Below are 20,998 nucleotides of genomic sequence, written 5' to 3' on the forward strand. Positions count from 1 at the left end.
GGAGAATTCTGGTCTAACTCACCATATGATTCTCATATGATTTTCATTTGTTTTGACCTCTATGGGACAAGGCTCTTTTTTTAACCCCTATTCTGTGGATTATCATGTGATACTTTTTAGTTCATCTTTCTTTTTTAAACTTTCATTATGGGAAATTTCAAACCAGTACAAATAGGATACTGTAGTGAACACTTTCGTATCTGTTACTATGCTTCAATAACTATCAGTTCATATTCAATGACGTTTCAGCTATAAGCCTCCCCTCCCCTTCTCCCCACCCCTGAATTATTTTAAAGGAAATCCCAGATAACATATCTGATCCATAAATGTTTTTCTTAAATTTTTAAATTGAAGGACAATTGCTTTACAGAATTTTGTGGTTTTCTGTCATACATAGCAAGAATCAGCCATGGGTACACCTATGTCCCCCCTGCCCCCAACCTCCTTCTCTTCTCCCTCCCCATCCCACCCACCCTTCAGCCTGTCACAAAGCCCCTGTTTGAGGTCCCTGAGTCATAGAGCAAATTGCTATTGGCTATCTGTTTTACATATGGTATTGTAAATTTCCATATTACTCTTTCCATACATCTCCCCTTGATCCATAAATATTTAAAAATATATCTGTAAAGTAAGAACTCCTCTTAAAAACATAATCTCAGTATAATTCTTTAAATTATCAAATATCTGGTCAGTTTTCAAACTTTCCTAAGCTTCTTAAGTGTTATTTCCCTCCTGTTTGACATAGTATTTCAACAAAACATACTTGTATTTTGCTGAAAATTTATCTGTGAAGTCTTAATCTGTGGGTTCCCCCTCACCACACTTTTTATCCCTTCTATTTATTTGTTGAAGAAACCAGGTTTTGCATGTTGAATTCCCTTGATTTTAATTGTTGGGCTTCCCTTGTGGCTCAGCTGGTAAAGAATCCACCTGCAATGTGGGAGACTTAGGTTTGATCCCTGGTTTGGGAAGATCCCCTGGAGAAGGGAAAGGCTATCCACTGCAGTATTCTGGCCTGGAGAATTCCATGGATTGTACAGTCCATGGGGTTGCAAAGAGTCAGACAGAATGGAACAACTTTCACTTAGTTGTTACTTCTGCTGGTGTTTGCACACTGGCAGATCAGGAGGCTTCATTGATTCACATTCTGTTCAGTGTGGGGAGGCTGGTATAATTCATGAGTGTCTTGGCCATCAGTGACCTTTTGCCTGTACATATTAATTATTTCAGTAGGAGTTTGAAAAACTATGATATCCCAATTTTATCTTTTATTTATTAGTAGAACATATATAGAAAAAAGTCTCATCAATTATTTGATGACAGTTCCTTAAAGGGAAGTCAGGCAAAAATAAATGTTTGATTCTTTCTCTTTGTTTTCAGAATAATGCCTTGATTACTAGCATCCTCCCAAGGTGACCAGTTAATTTTCTTGACTGTCAAGTTCATCTTAATGAGTAAAATTTAAACACTGTCTTCTGTTTTGCTGCCTTAGTTGGTATTCCATTCATATCAAACACTGTACACATACCTGACTAAAGAAGACTTTGAAGATTTATGAAGATCTGCTTCAGGGCAATATGTATGGTTAAGACATCTTCCCTGTTTGCTACACTCCAAACCTTGGCCCAGATATTCCATAGTGTATTTGCAGTAAATGAATATTAAGATGCTGTCATAATGTTCTGTCTAAAGTGATGTATTAAAGGTTGCCATTGAGCATTATCTCCAGGCCAGAATACTTGAGTGGGTAGCCTTTTCCTTCTCCAGGGGATCTTCCCAACCCAGGGATCAAACCCAGGTCTCCCACATTGTAGGTGGATTCTTTAACAGCTGAGCCACAAGGGAAATCCAAGAAGACCTGAGTGGGTAGCCTATCCCTTCTCCAGGGGATCATTCCAACGCAGGAATCGAACCAGGGTCTCCTGCATTGGCAGATGGATTTTTTATCAGTTGAGCTATCAGGGAAGCCCCAAAAGAACTTCATGAGAGGTTTATAAATGTTTAAATAGGATTACTTTTATCAGAAAGAACCTTTGGGTAAATACTGCTTGGTCAAAGGAATACTAAAGAGATGGATAAAGATGTCTTCTTCCCATTAGTCTAGGTTTAGTTGCAAGCCTAAATCCTAGTATTAAAGTTTTAAAGTAGAATTAAGATAAATCCAGTTTGCCAGGTGGGTCTCACATATTAAACTCAATATTTCAGAAAAATTTGGCTATAAAACTTTGTTCTTTTTTAACCAAAGTTTTCAGGTCTAACTTTTTACTTTCTCTTTCTAGGAATTGGATTTGATTGTTAAAAACATGCATCTTCCTTGTAGGCCATTTATTAATCTCATGTAGTTGTTTTATTGGAGAAGGCGATGGCACCCCACTCCAGTACTCTTGCCTGGAAAATCCCATGGACGGAGGAGCCTGGTAGGCTGCAGTCCATGGGGTCGCGAAGAGTCGAACACGACTAAGAGACTTCCCTTTCACTTTTCATGCATTGGAGAAGGAAACGGCAACCCACTCCAGTGTTCTTGCCTGGAGAATCCCAGGGATGGGGGAGCTTGGTGGGCTGCCATCTATGGGGTCACACAGAGTTGGACACGACTGAAGTGACTTAGCAGCAGCAGCAGCAGTTGTTTTTATATAATCGAGGCAGGATGATTTCTGATTACCCTACATGCCTGTTCTGTATAGAATCTTGCCCCAGTGTATAACACTAGTAATTCAGTTATGTAGTCTGAACTTTCCTTGTCTCCAAACAGGCATCCCCACCCAGGGTCAAGGATTTCATCAACAATGCATTTCATATAGCTCTTGTAAGTTAAACATTAACTTGGAAACAGGTTTACTCTTGTTCCTGGATTTTAGTTGAGTGGTTAAGTACTTCTTGTCTGGGCATATTTTTCTGAAGTGTAGAAAGCAGCTTTTTTTTTTAATCTCTAAAGATTTTAGTTTATTTTATCTGTGTTAGGCACCCTCTTATTCCCTGTATCTTTTGACATTATTTCTTTCCTTAATGTGCTTATGGTAAGAGAGATGGTGCTGAGAATAATTTCGGTGTGTACATTATCATACAACTTTTAGGAATTCATACATTGGGGAGCAGGCATGTATGTATCCCTGTCACAACTGTTCCCCTTAGAGGGACTAAGGATATATTTCTGTTCAACATTTGTTCTTTTGGAAGTCCTTCAGTTGGTCACCAAAGTATGCAGAAGATAAACTGAGTTCTCAGATTCTTTGATAAAGTTGGTTTTGGTCTATGTAGTAGAAAGTATCAACTGTATTAACTCAGTAAAAAGATACAAAGTGAGTAAAAAACATATGTTGAAACTTGGTAATGTGAGTTGAAATTCATAGTTCATTTTTGACAATGGCTTTTTTTTTTTTCCTCCAAGATTCAGTTTACACTGAAAAATTCTGTGAAACTTCAGAATTAGAGCCAAGATTTAGTCCCAGTTCTCTTTCTGATTTTAAGGACCCAGATCAGGTTATGTAATTTCTTTATGTTTCAGTTTTTTCATCTGTCAAATGGAAAATAAAGCTATTTTGCATATCTTCCAAAGTTGTTGAGAACAAAACAAATTGACTGTATTTAAATGCATTTTAAGGGTTAGAAATATAAAATATCATCTTTAATAGTATTTAAAGAACACATATATGATCATGTGAATATGTGTATCAAGATTACTTCTATTTTGTTTTTATATTGTATAATGATAGTGGGAAATATTCTCTTGTTTTAACCAGTAGTGATGAAACTGCTCATGAATGTCTTAATTTTTAATTTGTATTTACATTTGCTTCCAAGCTTAATGCTTAATTATCCTAGTAATGCTTCGGGATATTTTTCTTTCTTTCTTTTTTTTACTCTAAACCAAGTTTGTTTTGGATCTTGGTGATGCTCCATTTCCTGCTGTTGCCCTTTGTCCTGCTAAATCTGGAATATGACTGAAATAGATAGTTTTGCAATGAGCTCAGAGTAAACTTCCTTTTCAGAATAAAAGTTTTGCTTCATAAGGAAGGTAGACTTTAGAGGTATTTTATTTAGATAAAAAGGCAAATACCTCTTTTGATACATAGATTTGGAAAAAATGGATGAATGAATACTCTTCTAAATCAGAAAATTATAATTTATTTTTACAAGTTTAGTTATAATAAGTGAAGCTTTTGGCAGGGTGTACCAATATACATCAACCCTTATAATTTAACTCATTTTTAATAAGTCTCTGGTATGTGCAAAATGTAGATAGAAATAGCTCTTAATTTTCTCTGGCTTAATAATGACTTTGTATATAAGGAAAGTGGTGTTTGACTCTGAGGCAAAACAAAACCATCAGCTTAATAGTATTGGTTATCAATTACATATTTATTTTAGGAAGTTAGATGTGAAAGAAAGCAAGAAATGAGTACTTTTTGTTAATAGAGTTGCCCTTAGGAAAGGAATATTACTAGCTTTGTAGTTTGACTTGTGAACTTATACACTATACTAAAAAGTTGTTAAGATGCATGAAAATTTATTTTTTTCTTTTGAATACCATAATTTAAGTTTCCCTGGTAGAAGGTTGAATTGATAGCCCATCAGTGTGTAGATGTGGAGGAAGAGGGAAAAGGTAGAGCCTAAAATAATTTTCAGATTTTTGGATTTTACAAACTTGGTCATCCCATTCAGCAAGTTGACTAAGTTTTCAGGTGAACATGTGAATTTGCAGTGCCTGAGGGACGTCTAAGTAGAGAAACACCCCTACAAGATCGAGTTTAGAAGGTGATCTATGCTGGAAATAAAGATCTGAGAGTTGTCACAGTGGCAATTATTGAAGAGTTACTTGAGAGTAAGAAGAAAAGAGGATCAAAGTCAGGGAGTCCTGAAGAACATTATCATTTAAGAGGAGGATAGAGGAAGAAGAGTTAGGAGTTGGAATGGGGGAGAACCAGGAATGAGTGGTTGCCTCTGAAAGTAGACAGGTATTACAAAGAAGGGAGTAGTCAGTGGTATCCAATTCCACATAGCTTTGAAGTAAAGCATTATGGAGCATGTATTGGATTCCACAGTTAAGAGATTATTGGTGGCTTTAGCAAAGTAGTTCTAAAAAGAATGGAGAAAAAAGATGTTAAAAATACAAGTCCCTATTTTAAGTTGAATTCAACAGAATTAAAATTATGACAGACTGCCATTAAAGTTGTAAATGTTTACTCTTGATTTTTGTACTCATCTACCTTTCAAACTTATTCTTAACTACATCCAAGGAATATCAGCATTTTCTTTGAATTTATGTATTGTGACTTAGATTTAGACTGGTAAAATTACTCTTTGGTTGAACCAAAGCATTAACTGGTCCATGCATTTCACAGAGAAGTCATTCAAGCATTTCAAAAGTTTGCCTCTTTGAAAAAAAAATCAGTGGTTTTATTTGATGCATTTGGTTTAACTACTACATACTCTTTCCTGATAATAAACCTTAGAATAGTAGGAAAGATATGTACTATTTCAGCTTACACTGTCACTGTGAGGTGAGTGTATACTTTTTTATTGAATAATTTTGACTTAGAATTTTTCTCAAAATATAAATTTAATTTTAAAATATAAAATTTCATTTTTCTAATGAACTTCATTTGAAGCATGAAAATATATAGACTTTCTAATTTTGGTTTATGCTCTAAGAAAAGTAGTAAAGATGTTTTACTGAGTTTTAAAATTTTTTAAGAAAAAATTTAGTAAAATACAGATATGTAAAAAGTAAAAATTTCATTATTCAGAAATTTTTAGAGTACTTTTATGCATGTGATTGAAATCTGTATAAATTAGATTTGCTACTACAAAACATTAAGATATAAATTTGAAAAACTTCCATCTGATGTGAAACTTGAACATTGTTTTAAGCTTCTAAGCCTCATTTTAAAAGTGTCAAAGTTATATTTATTTAATGGCTATGTAGCGATATCCTTTTCCTTTCTAAAGAATTTATTTTAGTCCAATTTAGCTAGTTTTATTGGATGCCTGGGACTTCCCTGTAGCTCAAACGGTAAAAAATCTACCCGCATTGCAGGGGACCTCGTTTGATCCCTGGGTCAGGAAGATCCTCTGGAGAAGGGAATGGCAGTCCTCTTCGGTACTTTTGCCTAGAGAATGCTATGGACAGAGAAGCCTAACAGGCAATAGTCTGTGGGGTCACAAAGAGTCAGACACGACTAAGTGACTAACACACACACACACACTGGATGCCTGCTGTATACACATGTTATTTACTGTCATTTTATCTCTTGAATTTTATATTTTTCCTGTTTTTAGAAATTTGGTCATTTAAAAAAAGTAAATTATTTTTTTAGAACAGTTTCAGGTTCACAGCAAATTGAATAGGAAGTTCCTGTGTATCCCTTGTCTCTATATATGTACAACCTTCCCTGTTATTGACATCTGACACCATACTGGTAAATGACCGCTTGACTGACGCCTGAAAACACTTGAACCAGGAATGTTTTTACCTGTTCACTGTGTGTAAAACTCCAAGAAAAACACAAAAAGTTAACAGGACATACCTAATATTCCAACATTTAAGAGGTTGGTCTTTATAAGCTTTGCTAATATTAAATGATAATTTTCTATACTCTGTTGATCAAGTATCGCATTTTATTAACCCTGTGTGTGGGTAGCTCAGTGGTAAAGAATCTGCCTGTCAATGCAAGAGATACTGGTTCGATCCTGGATTGGAAGTATCCCCTGGAGGAGGAAATGGAAACCTACTTCAATATTCTTGCCTGGAAAATTCCACGACAGAGAAAGCTGGTGGGCAGTAGTTCATGGGGTCACAAAGAGTTGGACATGACTGAGCATGCATACACAAATGAATAGTTACTTAAAATCTAAGAAATATCTAAAGTAAAAATTAAAGTCTTTCTCACTAGGGGTGGCTCAGATGGTAAAGCATCTGTCTACAATGTGGGAGACCCCCGGGTTCGATCCCTGGGTTGGGAAGATCCCTTGGAGAAGGAAATGGCAATCCACTCCAGCACTATTGCCTGTAAAATCCCATGGACAGAGGAGCCCAGTAGTCTACAGTCCATGGGGTCGCAAAGAGTTGGACACGACTGAGTGACTTCACTTCACGTCACTTCTTCATGAGGGGTAAAGAGATGGGAATACTAGACCACCTGACCTGCCTCTTGAGAAATCTGTATGCAGGTCAGGATGCAACTGTTAGAACTGGACAGGGAACAATAGACTGGTTCCAAATTGGTAAAGGAGTACATCAAAGCTGTATATTATCACCTACTTATTTAATTTATATGCAGAGTACATCATGAGAAATGCTGGCTGGGCTGCATGAAGCACAAGCTGGAGTCAAGATTGCTGGGAGAAATATCAATAACCTCAGATATGCGGATAACACCACCCTTATGGCAGAAAGTGAAGAACTAAAGAGCCTCTTGATGAACATGAAAGAAGAACATGAAAAAAGTTGGCTTAAAGCTCAACATTCAGAAAACAAAGATCATGGTGTCTGGTCCCATCATTTCATGGCAGATAGATGGGGAAACAGTGGAAACAGTGACAGACTTTATTTTATGGGGCTCCAAAATCACTTAAAGCTCAACATTCAGAAAACTAAGATCATGGCATCTGGTCCCGTCACTTCATGGCAGATAGATGGGGAAACAGTGTCAGACTTTATTTTTTTGGGCTCCAAAATCACTGCAGATGGTGATTGCAGCCATGAAATTAAAAGACGCTTACTCCTTGGAAGGAAAGTTACGACCAACTTAGATAGCATATTAAAAAGCAGAGACGTTACTTTGCCAACAAAGGTCTGTCTAGTCAAGGCTATGGGTTATCCAGTGGTCATGTGTGGATGTGAGAGTTGGACTGTGAAGAAAGCTGAGCGTCGAAGAATTGATGGTTTTGAACTGTGGTGTTGGAGAAGACTCTTGAGAGTCCCTTGGACTTCAACGAGATCCAACCAGTCCATCCTAAAGGAGATGAGTCCTGGGTGTTCATTGGAGGGACTGATGTTGAAGCTGAAACTCCAGTACTTTGGCCACCTGATGTGAAGAGCTGACTCATTGGAAAAGACCCTGATGCTGGGAGGGACTGAGGGCAGGAGGAGAAGGGGACGACAGAGGATGAGATGGCTGGATGACATCACTGACTCGATGGACATGAATTTGAGTGAACTCCGGGAGTTGATGATAGACAGGCAAGCCTGGTGTGCTGCAGTCCATGGGGTTGCAAAGAGTCGGACACATCTGAGCAACTGAACTGAGGCGTTGGTATATTCTAGCTTATTTTTATGCACAAGCCTCTTTTAGAATATAGTTTCTTTTGTTTGCACTAAAATGGCTTCCAAATCTTTCCTGGATGTGACTGGCTTTTTATCAGAATTTCCATCAAAATTTTATATCTTTAATCTGATTGACTGTGACATGCTTTTCCAATTGGAGTCAGTTTTCCTCTTAGATTGTACGATGTGAGACCTAAGGGAAGATGAATGAAGTCATCAGTGATAGCTTAGTTGAAGAGGTAGCATTTGATCAAGGTTTTAAATTGAAACTGCTAGTGAAGTTTGCTCATTTGTGTCCAACTCTGTACGACCCCATGGGCTATACAGTCCATGGAATTCTCCAGGCCAGAATACTAGTGTGGGTAGCCTTTCCCTTCTCCGGGGATCTTCCCAACCTAGGGATTGAACCCAGGTCTCCCACGTTGCAGGCAGCTGATTCTTTACCAGCTGAGCCACAAGGGAAGCCCAAGAATACTAGAGTGGGTAGCCTATCCCTTCTCCGGCAGATCTTCTTGACCCAGGAATTAAATCAGGGTCGCCTGCTTTGGGGGCGGATTCTTTACCAACTGAGCTATGAGGGAAGCCCTAGTAATTTTAATAGTCACAGAGGATGTTCCAGACACACAAGGCATGACCAAAAGTACAAAGGAAAAGTGATCTTAATATAAATTTGTATCATTAATGTCACGTTGTACCCTGCTGCTCTGTTTTCGTGCATATCTCTGTACTGAATAGCTCCATTTTGCTGCCTAATTTAGTATAATTTTTTGAAGACATTTTGAACAGCAGTTAATCTCAACATCAACAGCAGCTGATGTTGGAGTATCAACCGTGCACACACACCTAGTGAAAGAACATCAGTGTGAACGCCTGCGACTAGGGTTGCACAGGCTATGACAAATATGTCCTAACAGCACCCTTCCTGAGAGCAACTGTAAGATGCATTTTGATTTCAAAGATGCCAAATTGTAAAAAATTATGTTTTAGAATCAGAGAAATATAGTATACAAGTGACCTAGCAGTTTTAAAAATGAATGTCTAGAAATAGAAAAGAAGATCCCAATAATGATAATTAAAGACCAATAAAAGGGATATGAGTTTAGATAGCTGAAGAGAATTAGAGAGTTGGAAGGAAGATCACAAAAATTCTTTTAGAATATGTCCTAGAAAGTCAAGGAGTTGGAAAATATGGAAGACTGAATAATGAGAAGATTTAACACATATTTAATTGGTCTCAAAAGAGTAAAGAAAGCATGAAATGAATGTTAGTATTTGAAGAGATTGCAGGTGAGAGCTTTCTAGGATTGATGAAAGTCGAGTGAAACCCACAGAGAACAAATAAAACAAATTCCATACCAGTATACGTCATAGTGAAACCTTAGTTATTCTGCAGAAAACCAAAGCAAAAGAAAGAAAGCTTAAAAGCTACCGGAGGAAAAAAGAACTGTCTTCAAAGGGATTACAAGTTAACACCTGATTTTTCAATAATAATGATTGTAAGGAAAGGATAATGGATTGATATCTTTAAAGGAAAGGCTAGTGTAGAATTTCCAACCAAGTGACATTTCTTCAAAGAGAAAATTGAAATAAAGCCATTTTCAGCAAAACAAAAGCAGTTCAATTCATCAGGAAAATATAACAATTTTCGGTACTATTGTTGTTTAGTTGCTAAGTCTTATTGGACTGTTTTGGGACCCCATGGACTGTAGCCTGGCTCATCTGTCTATAGGGTTTCCCAGGCAAGAATACTGAAAAGTGAAAAAGTGAAAGTGTTAAGTCCCTCAGTTGTGTCCGACTCTTTGCGACCCCATGGACTATAACCTGCCAGGATCCTCTGTCCACAGGATTCTCTGGGCAAGAATACTGGGAGTGGGTTGCCATTTCCTCCTCCAGGGGATTTTCCTACCCAGGGATTGAACCTGGGTCTGCCACACTGCAGGCAAATTCTTTTTGTTTTTAAAAATTTATTGATTTTTAAAATTGAAGGATAATTGTTTTACAGCAATTACCTGTCAAACCTCGACATAAATCAGCCATAGGTATACATACATGTATCTCCTCCCTTTTGAACCTCTCTCCCGTCTCCCTCCCATCCCACCCCTCTAGGTTGGTACAGAGCCCCTATTTGAGTTTCCTGAGCCATACAGCAAATTCCTGTTGGCTATCTGTTTTACATATGGTAATATAAGTTTCCATGTTACTCTTTCCATACATCTCACCCTCTCCTCCCCTCTCCTTGTGTCCGTAAGTCTATGTCTATTTCTCCATTGCTGCCCTGTAAATAAATTCATCAGTACCATTTTTCTAGAAAACGTATGCATGCATTAGACGGGCTGACTCTTTACTGTCTAAGCCACCAGGGAAGCAAGAATACTGGAGTGGGTTGCCATTTCCTTCTCCAGGACATCTTCTTGACCCAGGGATTGAACCCGCATGTCCTGCATCGCCTGCATTGCAGGTGGATTCTTTTCCACTGAGCCACCAGGGAAGCCCAGGAAACTACAACAATTTTAAATCATGTGCACCTCATAACATAGTCTCTAAAACAAGCATTGACAGAACTAGAGAGGAATAAACACATGACAGTCATGATAGGTTTTTTTAAGTTAACATAGGTTTGTAGTTTTTAAAAACACATTTTCTCAGTAACTGATAGAATGAACAGACCAAAAAAAAAAAAAAATCAGTGAAGATACTGAAGATTTAAACAATGTATGTTTTATGTTAGTTGCTCAGTCTTGTCCAACTTTTTGGGATCCCATGGACTGTAGCCCACCTGGCTCCTCTGTCTGTGGAATTCTGGCAAGAATACTGAAGTGGGTTGCCATTTCCTTCTCCAGGGGATCTTCCTGACCCAGGGATTGAACCTGGGTCTCCTGCATTACAGGCAGATTCTTTACTGTCTGAGCTACCAGGATTGAAATAGTAGGGTTGACAAATTAAAAGGGACTTACATAGAGCATTATACCCATACATTCCTTTCAAGCACACATATTTACAAAAATGATGATATGACAGAAGTTAAAGCAAGTTTCAGCAAATTTCAGATTATCGAAATAATAGAGTATGTTTTCTAATGAGAATGTAGTTAAAGGAGAAATGCAGCTAAGGAACAAATTGCAAGAAGATTTTTTTAAAAGTCATACAGTTTAAAACAAAGGTTTGATTAAAGAACAAGAAAAAAAGGAAAATTGGAATTTTTGTGGGGGAGAGCTGAATGATAAGAGTACACATTTAGATCCTTTTGGGAAGTACCTATACCATTACCTGGGAAAATTTGTGGCTATAAATGTGTTAGAGAAAAAGGCTAAAATGAAATGAACTAGTCATTTGTGGTAACCAAGCCTTCAAGATCCCACCTTGTCATATGCATGCCCTTTTACAATCCTCCTACATGGTATTGGTTTGTCTATGACCTGTAGAATTTTTGTTGTTATTGTTAATTTATTTTTTAATTGAAGGATAATTGCTTTACAGAAATGTGTTGTTCTCTGTCAAACATCAGCATGAATCAGCCATAGATATACATATGTCCCCTCCCTCTCGAACCTCCCTCCCATCCCACCCCTCCTCATTGTTACAGAGCCCTTGTTTCAGTTCCCTGAGTCATACAGCAAATTCCCATTGGCTATCTACTTTATATGTGGTAAAGTTTCCATGTTACTCTCTCCCGATGCATAGAATTTGGAAACAGTGATGGTATATTGTTTCTGAAATTAGAAAAGACACTGTTTTTTCTACTGTTTCCATCTCAGTTGTTCTCTTTTCCCTGTATCATTTGCTTTCTGGGAAGCAAGCTGCTGTGTTATAAGCAGCCCCGTGTAGAACCCTATGTGAACACCTGAAACCTGGCCAACCACCACCTGAGTGAAGTTGAAAGTAGTTTCTCCAGCCAGTCCGTCTTTGCTGTGACTACACTCTGGTTTCTGTCTTCATCACAGGTTTGGGAGAAATGCTGAGCCAGAACCACACAGCTAATGTTTTTCCATTCTTGGCTCTAAAAATCTGAGATAATATTTGTTGTTCAAGCTCCTAAATTTAATTTGTTATGCAGGAATACATTAATATTATAGATAAATTATCCATTTCAAGACGACAATGAAAGAATAAAATAAGCCCAAAGTAGAGTGAGGAAATTGTAAGTTTTTTTTTTAATGTAAAATTATGAACTTTATTATGTTTATTTTTCAGTTGTTCGGGGAAGTGTACATAAGTAAGAAGATTGACAAACATTAAGGAATGATTAATAAAAAATTATCCATTATTTAATACCTTGTGTAAATAGCATAAACACAATCTGTATCTGGATATAATTTTAATTAAGAATCTGGAAGTGAGATTGAAAGTAAATCAATAATAGCTCTTCATTCTGCAAATCTTTCTAGTAGTCCTGGTGATATCATAGGGGAATTATAAGGTTTATTATAGAAATTACTCATAATAAAATACTGAATCTAGGAAAAGAAAATCAGTAGTTCCAACATCACAGAAGAGATAACTAGATTTATATCTTCTGAAGGACATATATAACATACCTGTGTTGTATTTTTTGCCAGAAAATCCCTAAATCTGACAATCTCTAGATTTACTACTTCACACGGGAAATACAGAGGACTGAGAAACATGTTAAATGACAGTCAGCAAAATCTCTAATATGAGAAATATTAAATCACCAATGGCGTAGTGTCTTCAGCAAATAAATTAGAGAAAAAAGAAATGTAATAGAAACCCATTGGTTTAAAAAGACTTAAAACATATACCAACAAATTGCAATTTATGGACTTTTTTTGGGTCCTGACTTTATCAGATAGTTTAAGAAAGGCAATTCTGAGCAAGTCAGGAAAATCTGAACATCAACGGATGTTAAAGGGCTACTAATTTTTTCAGATTGATAGTATTGTCATATTTTAAAAGGTGTATTTTATGGTTATGTATTGAAGTATTTGTGGTTGAAATATGATGTCTGGATTTGCTTAAAAGTAATTCATTAGAGGATGAGGATATAGGTGAAATATATGTGTGTATCTAAAAGTTTATAAAACTTGAAAGAATGTGTGTGTGCGCCTTGTGCTCAGTCATGTCCAACTCTTTGCGCTTCATGGACTGTAACCTGCCAGGCTTCTCTGTTGATGGGATTTTCCAGGCAAGAATACTGGAGTGGGTTGCCATATCCTTCTCCAGGGGACTTTCCCCACCCAGGGATTGAACCCATGTCTCCTGCATTGTTGGCGGATTCTTTACCCACTGAGCCATCAGGGAAGCTTGAAAGAATATTAAAACCCAAATATCATTATGTGGAGAAAGGAAGGTGTTCCTGCTATTCTTATTGTAACCCTACCCCATAAGAACTTGGTGAAATTATATGGCTCTCATAATCCTATTACTACTAAAGCCTCCCAGTGGATGTTTTGAAAAGGTAAAAATTTCTCATGCTTGAATGTAATTTAAGTCATCACATTCAGCTAGTGGTCACTGCATTGGACAGTACATCTCTAAGTGTTTAGACGTCATCCTCTGGTAATGAGGAGCCTTTGAGTGTATTTGAGCAGAAGAGAAAATTATATTTAAATTGAACAAATCCCATTAGTAGCTGTGTGTCACTGGGAGGAACTAAAACTACAGAGACCCGTGGGGAGGTACATAACAGTCCAAAATGAACGATTATTTTAGTGGCAGATGATTGGATGGATATTTGAGTATAAAATCAATAAAATTGATCTTCAATTATTTTATAATTGCTTACTTTATGACATTGGATAATGACCAACTTGATAGCAGAATCTGTGTCTTATTAATGGTAGCCGACATGTTTTAAGCATTTGCTAAATGTCGGGTATTGCCAAATGCCTTACATGTATTATCTCATTCTGCTTTCAACAGTGCTGTAAGGAGAGTATTATCTTCATTTTATGAATCCAGAACAGATCAGAGAAATAAAGTTACCTGCCCAAAGTCACACAGATAGTAAATGCAAACAGATGTGAAAGGAAAAGTATACAATTAAGATCATATGGCACTGGGGATCATGAAATATTTAAGTATGCATATGGGTAGCTTAGAACGTTCTTGTTTTGGAATGTTACCTAATTTAGGCACATAATAGGTTATAAAAATAACTATACTTAGCCTATACTATGTGCTAGGCATTGTTCTAAGCCGTTGACACTTACTAGGTTATTTCATTTTCACAACCCTGTAAAGAAAGGTGCTATGATTATCTTCATTTTTACAGAAGAAACTTGTGTATACGTAGAGTAACTTGTTCAAGAAAGTGCAGAGAGGGGATTAGTGTCCCTTTAATTTGACCTCAGTGCTTCTGCAGTACTTTGTGTTTTGTGTTAATAAATATTGTGCAGCTGGGGAGATAGACCCTACTGTGTTATTTTATCGTACTACACTCTCATAACCATGAAATTGCCTAAGCTTGAGATTTAATTGTTTCTGAATGTGTGGACTTTTTTCCTATTATGACCTTTGGCAGTTAAGTATAGATCATTTTAAGGGTTTTCTCAGGCTGTGTCAGATGTGGCTTTTTTATGTATTAAAGTTGTTTATGCACTTGAGTGTACTGATCCTGACTCAGTTCCTCTTTTCCTCTTTTTGCTCACAAAGCCAAAACTCCATTTTATTCCTGCTCACAATTCAAAGATAGTGTAGTATAGTGGAGAGGACACAGTTGGATTCATATATCTTTGCATTTTAATCCCTGCACTATCAATGACTAGCTGTATGACTGTGGATAAGTTATATATCCTTAGAACTTTGCTTTTCTAACCTGTAAAATGAGAAAAATGAAACCCTCTCTCAGTGGTTGTAAGGAGTAAATGGGATGATGTATACTTTTAAAATAGTTGCTGTAGTACTTGGTGGGTTTCCCTAGTTGGTCAGTGGTAAAGAAGCTGTCTGCCAATGCAGGAGACTCAGGTTCCGTTGGAGAAGGAAATGACCACCCACTCTAGTATTTGCGTGGGAATCCCATGGATAGAGGAGCCTGGTGGGATACAGTGAATTGGGTAGCAGACAGTCGAATACAACTTAGTGACTAAATGACAACAATAGTACTTGGTACATTGCAGAATCTGAAAAGACTGTAACTGCTTCACTTCTTACTAAGTAAAACATTTCCAGGTTTAAATACCATTTCTTTCCTTATAGTTAGCTGTTCAACTTCCTAAGAGAACTCTGTACTTAGCAAACACTTGATAGCCCTGACTTTCAGACTTTGAACTAGATACTGTAGAGTTTCTAAATAATCTATAAGGAGAAATACATTAATTCTTTATGGCATTATGAGCTGTTTTGTGTTGAACTTTTACACAGTTTATTAAAACTGCTCTATAGAGGCAAACTCCAGCTACTTGTATTTCTGGAGTCTTATCCTGAATGTATGAATGAATGGATGATGTGCTGATTGGAAATGAAAAGAACAATTAATGAAATCCTTGAGAAGATTTCTCACAAGAGGTAGTTCTTTTTCTGAAATATTTCCATCGTCTCAGTGATGATGTGGATTATAACAATTTATGATCTGATTTTGGAACAGTGTATTAATAGAAAAAACAAATACACAAAAGGTCAGCTGTCTGCATATTCTGGGAACATTCTTTTTAGGAATTCTCATTTGTGTATCCTGCTTTTATTTTAGGGAAATAAATTACTTGAGTTCTTGTTATCCAAGAGCAGTGCCTAACCAATGATAAATAAGACTCCTGAGGGTCATGTTGAAATTGACTGGAGTAAAAAAGTGTTAAGAACATGAAGGAAACATTTTGAACATCATTTTTAATGATGCAATTTATACTTAAAATAATTTATGAGGAATCATGGTTTTTTTCAAATCATCTTTGAGATATAACTTACCACAAAATGCACAGATTTTGTGTCAAATTTGATGAGTTTTGGTATGGCAAACATTTGTGTAACTACTGCCTAATAAAACAAATAGAAAATTTCTATTACCTGGGAAGATTTCCTGTGTGCCCTTGTGTAGGCAGCCCTCTGAAAGACAGTGATCTAATTTCCGTCACCGTAGGCTGCTCTAGAACTTTTACAATTGAAATCACAATTTCAGCATGCTTTAATGCCTGGCATGTTGCTCACCATGTTTTTGAGATTTCTCACTGTTGTCATATCAGTAGTTTATTCACTGTTATTGGAAGCTAGCATTCCATTGTGTGACTATACCACAATTTATCAGTTAACCTGTTGATAGAATTTTGGTTTATTCCCAGCTTAGGGCTATTAAAAATAAATCTTCTATGAACACTTTGGTACAAGTGTTTTTTGTTTTTGTTTGTTTTTTCTCTTGAGAGGAATGACTGGGCCATGTGGTAAATTTATGTTTAAAAGAAACTGCTAAACTATTTTCCAAGTGATTGTACATTTTATACTCCCACCAGAAATGTGAGTTCCAGTTATTCCACATTTTTACCAATACTTGATATGGACAGTCTTTTAAATTTTATCTTTTCTAGTGGATGTGTGATGGTGTTCCATTTCATTTTAATTTGCATTTCCCTGGATAACTAGTGATATTGTAAATGTTTTTGCATGCTGCTTGGCCATTTGTATTTTTTCTTTTGTGAAACATCTGAACCTTTTGCCCGTCTTTAAATTGAGTTGTCCTTTTTACATTGATTCATCGAAGTTCTTTTTATATTCTTGGTACAAATCTTTTGTCACATATATGTACTGAGAATATTTTCAGCTGATGTATGGCTTGCCTTCTCCTTTTCTTAATGGTGTATTCTAATAAACAGAAGTTTTAAATTTTGAATAAGAGTAATTATTATTTTTTTCTTTTTTTGGTTTGTGATTTTTGTGTCCAAGCTGAAAGATCTTTGTGTGCCCCAAAGTTGCAAAGGTATTCTCCTATATTTTCTTTTAGAAGATCTTTTAGTTTTTATGTTTAGGTTAATGACCCATCTCCAATTTTATTTTATTTTATTTATGTTTTTTATATTTTTCATTAATTCATTGGACAAGTATTTGTTGAGTGCCAGGAACTGTTTCAGCCACTTGGTATCCATTAGTAAACAGAATAGTCACTTGTGGTGAGCCTTTAGATAGGCCCTATGATTGTGAAGTCCTCAGTCTAGGGGAACTGACAGGTAATGAATAAATTCTAGAGTGTGTGAGAAGGTGAGAAAGCACCATGAAGTGGGACAACAGAATAGGGTATAAGGTAAATGTTGGCTTGTAAGGCTGGTAATTTTAGGAAAACATGGTCAGAAGGCTTCTAATTTTAAGAACGGGTAGTAAAATTTGGCTTCATTGAGAATAAGCCATTTAAAGAATGACTTGAAGAAGATGCAGGGGTTAGCCATTCAGCTATTGGGAGAAGAATGTTCTAGATAGAGAAAACAGCCATTGCAAAGGCCTCAGATGGGAACATGTCTGGCTTGTCCCAGTAACAGTCAGGAAGCCAGTATAGTACAGGGTGATAGTGGGTAAGATCACAGAGTTAGAAGAAGGCAAATTGTGTAGAATCTTACAGAATATTGTTAAGACTATAGCTCTTTGTGTGAGTCACATGGGATCATTATACTTAATACACATTTTAAAACAGCTCTTATGTCTTCCTGAGTATCATTTAGAGATTTCATATTATTACTCCTTTAGATTATCAGTTTATATTTGCTCAATAGGAGTTAAAACGTTTTTTAAAAAAGACTCCTAACATAGTTAATATTATGATGATTTTCTTATTTCAGAAAGATCCAGATTACCTGAAGCTGTGGTTGGACAGTTTTGTTTCTAGCTATGAACAATTCTTAGATGTTGACTTTGAAAAGCTGCCTACCAGGTATGTAGAAACACTTAGTTTCCTACCCTTGGGTGAATTTGTTAATTCTTATCATAAAAACCTCATTGAGGACATATTAAAAGGATGGCAATTATATGACACACATGCCCCTCCTGCATAACCCTGCTTTCCTAGCAGACATTTCTGATTGATCACAGTCATCTTTCTTGTTGCCTCTTCTTTGCTTTGTTAAGGCACTGGCAACTGAGTGTCCTGCAGTTCGTTTCAGTTCTGATATTACCCAGAGTTAGTGCTATATGCCACGAGTTAAGGGTAAAGTTCTCTGCGAGACTGTCCTCACTTCAGTCATTATTAGCAAGTCTACGGAGAAGGCAATGGCACCCCACTCCAGTACTTTTGCCTTGAAAATCCCATGGATGGAGGAGCCTGGTGAGCTACAGTCCATGGCGTCACACAGAGTTGGACACGACTGAGTGACTTCACTTTCACTTTTCACTTTCATGCATTAGAGAAGGAAATGGCAACCCACTCCAGTGTTCTTGCCTGGAGAATCCCAGCGAGGGGGGAGCCTGACGGACATGACTGAAGCAACATAGCAGCAGCAGCAGTAGCAGCAGCAGCAGCAGCAGGGAGACCTTGACACTTCTGACCAACAGGCTGTACATTTGGAAGTTGTCATGACTCCCTCACATTCAGTAGTTTGCTACAATGACTTAGAAATCTCACTGAAAGTCCTATATGTAGGATTACAGTATTATTATGAAGGATACACATAGGAACAGGGCCAGGGTCTGGGAGGGCCTGGATGCAGGGCTTCTTGCTGTCTTCCTGTGGGGTGAGGGTGTGTTGCTCTCCCTGAACATCAGTGTGTCCAAAGAAGGAAGCTCTTTGAGCTTTGGTTTTCCAGTTTTGTTGGGTCTTATTACATCATCGACTGTTCGATCGACCTTAGTCTGTACTTCTTCTCCCCTCTCAGAAAGTTGGGGGGGTGAGTCATTCAGATATGACCAGCCTATTTTTGAAACTATCTAAGGGTCCACCGTGTGTCACTCCATTCATTTGCCCAAAATTTCTTTGTTATATGACAGGCATTGTAGTTGAAACTTATTTTTCCTGGCCTATAGTAAGGCCCTGGATAATACCTTGGAGTAGGTCAAGTTTTCAGATTTTTAAAAATTGGATTTGAAAATCATAAAATAGGGAAAAATTAAAATCTTGGAGAAATGTGTAAGTGAAAGTACAAATATTTTCTCCCATTCCTCTGCCTGCCACCATTTCCATAGTCTCACAGTTCCCAGGCCCACTTCCTTGATAAACTTTGTATTGTATCTCAAGTCAACTTGTGGACCTAATCCTTGTTAGGCAGCAGAGGTTAGGTTGGCTGTGGTTAAGGAACAAAAGGAACTCAATATGTAGAGATGTATTAAGAGGGGAGGGGAGAAATGGCTGGTGGTTGATGATGAAAAAGAGTATCTGGAGAATTGGGACTTCCCTGGTGGTTCTAGCTTCCCAGGTGGCACAGTGGTAAAGAAGCTGCCTACCAATGCAAGAGCTGCAGGAGATGGAGTTCCATACCCTGGTCAGAAGATCCCCTAGACTCCAGTATTCTTGTCTGGAAAATTCCATGGATAGAGGACCCTGGCGGGCTGTAGCCCACGGGGTTGCAAAGAGTTAGATGTGAGTGGGCACGCTGGTGGTTCAGTGGTTAAGGCCCCATGCTTCCACTGAAGGTGGTGGGAGTGTGATCCTTAGTTTCCAGGGAACAAAGATCCTGCATGACCTGTTGTGCAATCCCACCATTCCCCCCCCCCCCAGCCCCCGCCAAAAAAAAGAGAATCTGAAAAATTGAAAATCTTCAGAAAGGGAAATGTTTGCAGATTGGGGGTAGAGGTAGGCACTGAGAGTATAGACCAGGTGAGTTGAATTTGGAGAATCAAATTGGAGCCAGATCATGAGATGCCATGAATGCACTCCCCATGGACTTTGGTTTTTTGTTATGGAAGATACAAGGCTCTAGGCAAGGGATTTTTTCTGTAACAGTATTGTGATCAAGTTTTTTTTTTTTTTTTTAAAGTCATTTAGGTGGCATTATGGAGGTTGGATTGGGAAGGGTTGAGATTGAAGGCAAAAAGCCCCATTAAGAGGTGATTGTAATACTTCAGAGAAAGAAGATCATTTGAGTTTTTGGACCAGAGCATTGAACTTAAGAAATGATGTGGTTATGCTCAAAAAGCGCAAGTGCTTTATTGTTTATAAATGCAGTTTCAGAGTTCTTTCACATTAGATTATTTGTTACAAGTTTATAAAGGCTGAAAAATCAGTATTAAATCTTAACTCAGAATAAGATTATGTGTTATTGATTTCTACTCATAAAAGAGTATTCTTTTAGTTTATATTGTGTGCGTGCATGCATTCTCAGTTACTCAGTTGTGTCCAACCCTTTAAGACCCCATGGACTGTAGCCTGCCAGGCTCCTCTGTCCACGGGATTTTCCAGGCAAGAATACTGGAGTGAATTGGTATTTCTTTCTCCATGAGATCATCCCAACCCAGGGATCGAACCTGGGTCTCCTTCATTGCAAGCAGATTCTTTACCATCTGAGCCATCAGGGAAATGAACCACCATTTATACTTAGAAGTGCTTTTATTATAAAAACTTACAGCTCACTTTAAATCATGAATGTGAGAGTTTTTATGGAGTCAGGATTTTGGCCTTTGAATGCTTGGTGTTTTGTAAGATGCACTTGTTATCATCCATCTGTTATAAATGTCTCCTGTCTTCAGAGGTTATTTCTAAAAACAGTACAAAGAGTTATATTGCCGCTACATTTAAAGTAAGATGAAGAATGCCAATAGCGTTTTTACTTGTGACTTAGTTTGTTTTTTAAAAATTATTTTTCATATTTTTGTCAGAATATGGATTTAGATTTTGCTAGTAGTAAATTTTCCATTTTTCAAGTGTATAGT

At 37.3% G+C, this 20,998-nt stretch overlaps 1 protein-coding gene across 3 annotated transcripts in view; it reads left to right on the forward strand.

Annotated features, from left to right (window-relative positions):
* NBEAL1 (neurobeachin like 1) overlaps positions 1-20,998 on the forward strand; it is a 153,374-nt gene that overhangs the window by 3,499 nt on the left and 128,877 nt on the right. For 2 of the 3 annotated variants that reach the window (XM_069578035.1, XM_069578037.1), the window contains exon 3: positions 17,980-18,071. In XM_069578035.1, coding sequence (XP_069434136.1) covers positions 17,980-18,071 — 92 coding nt within the window. Of the gene's footprint in view, positions 1-17,961; positions 18,072-20,998 lie in introns of those variants that run through there. The other variant, XM_069578036.1, reaches the window with a different exon arrangement.

This window comes from Ovis canadensis, chromosome 2 (genome assembly GCF_042477335.2).
Source record: "Ovis canadensis isolate MfBH-ARS-UI-01 breed Bighorn chromosome 2, ARS-UI_OviCan_v2, whole genome shotgun sequence".
In the NCBI taxonomy this organism is placed as follows: Eukaryota; Metazoa; Chordata; class Mammalia; order Artiodactyla; family Bovidae; genus Ovis; species Ovis canadensis.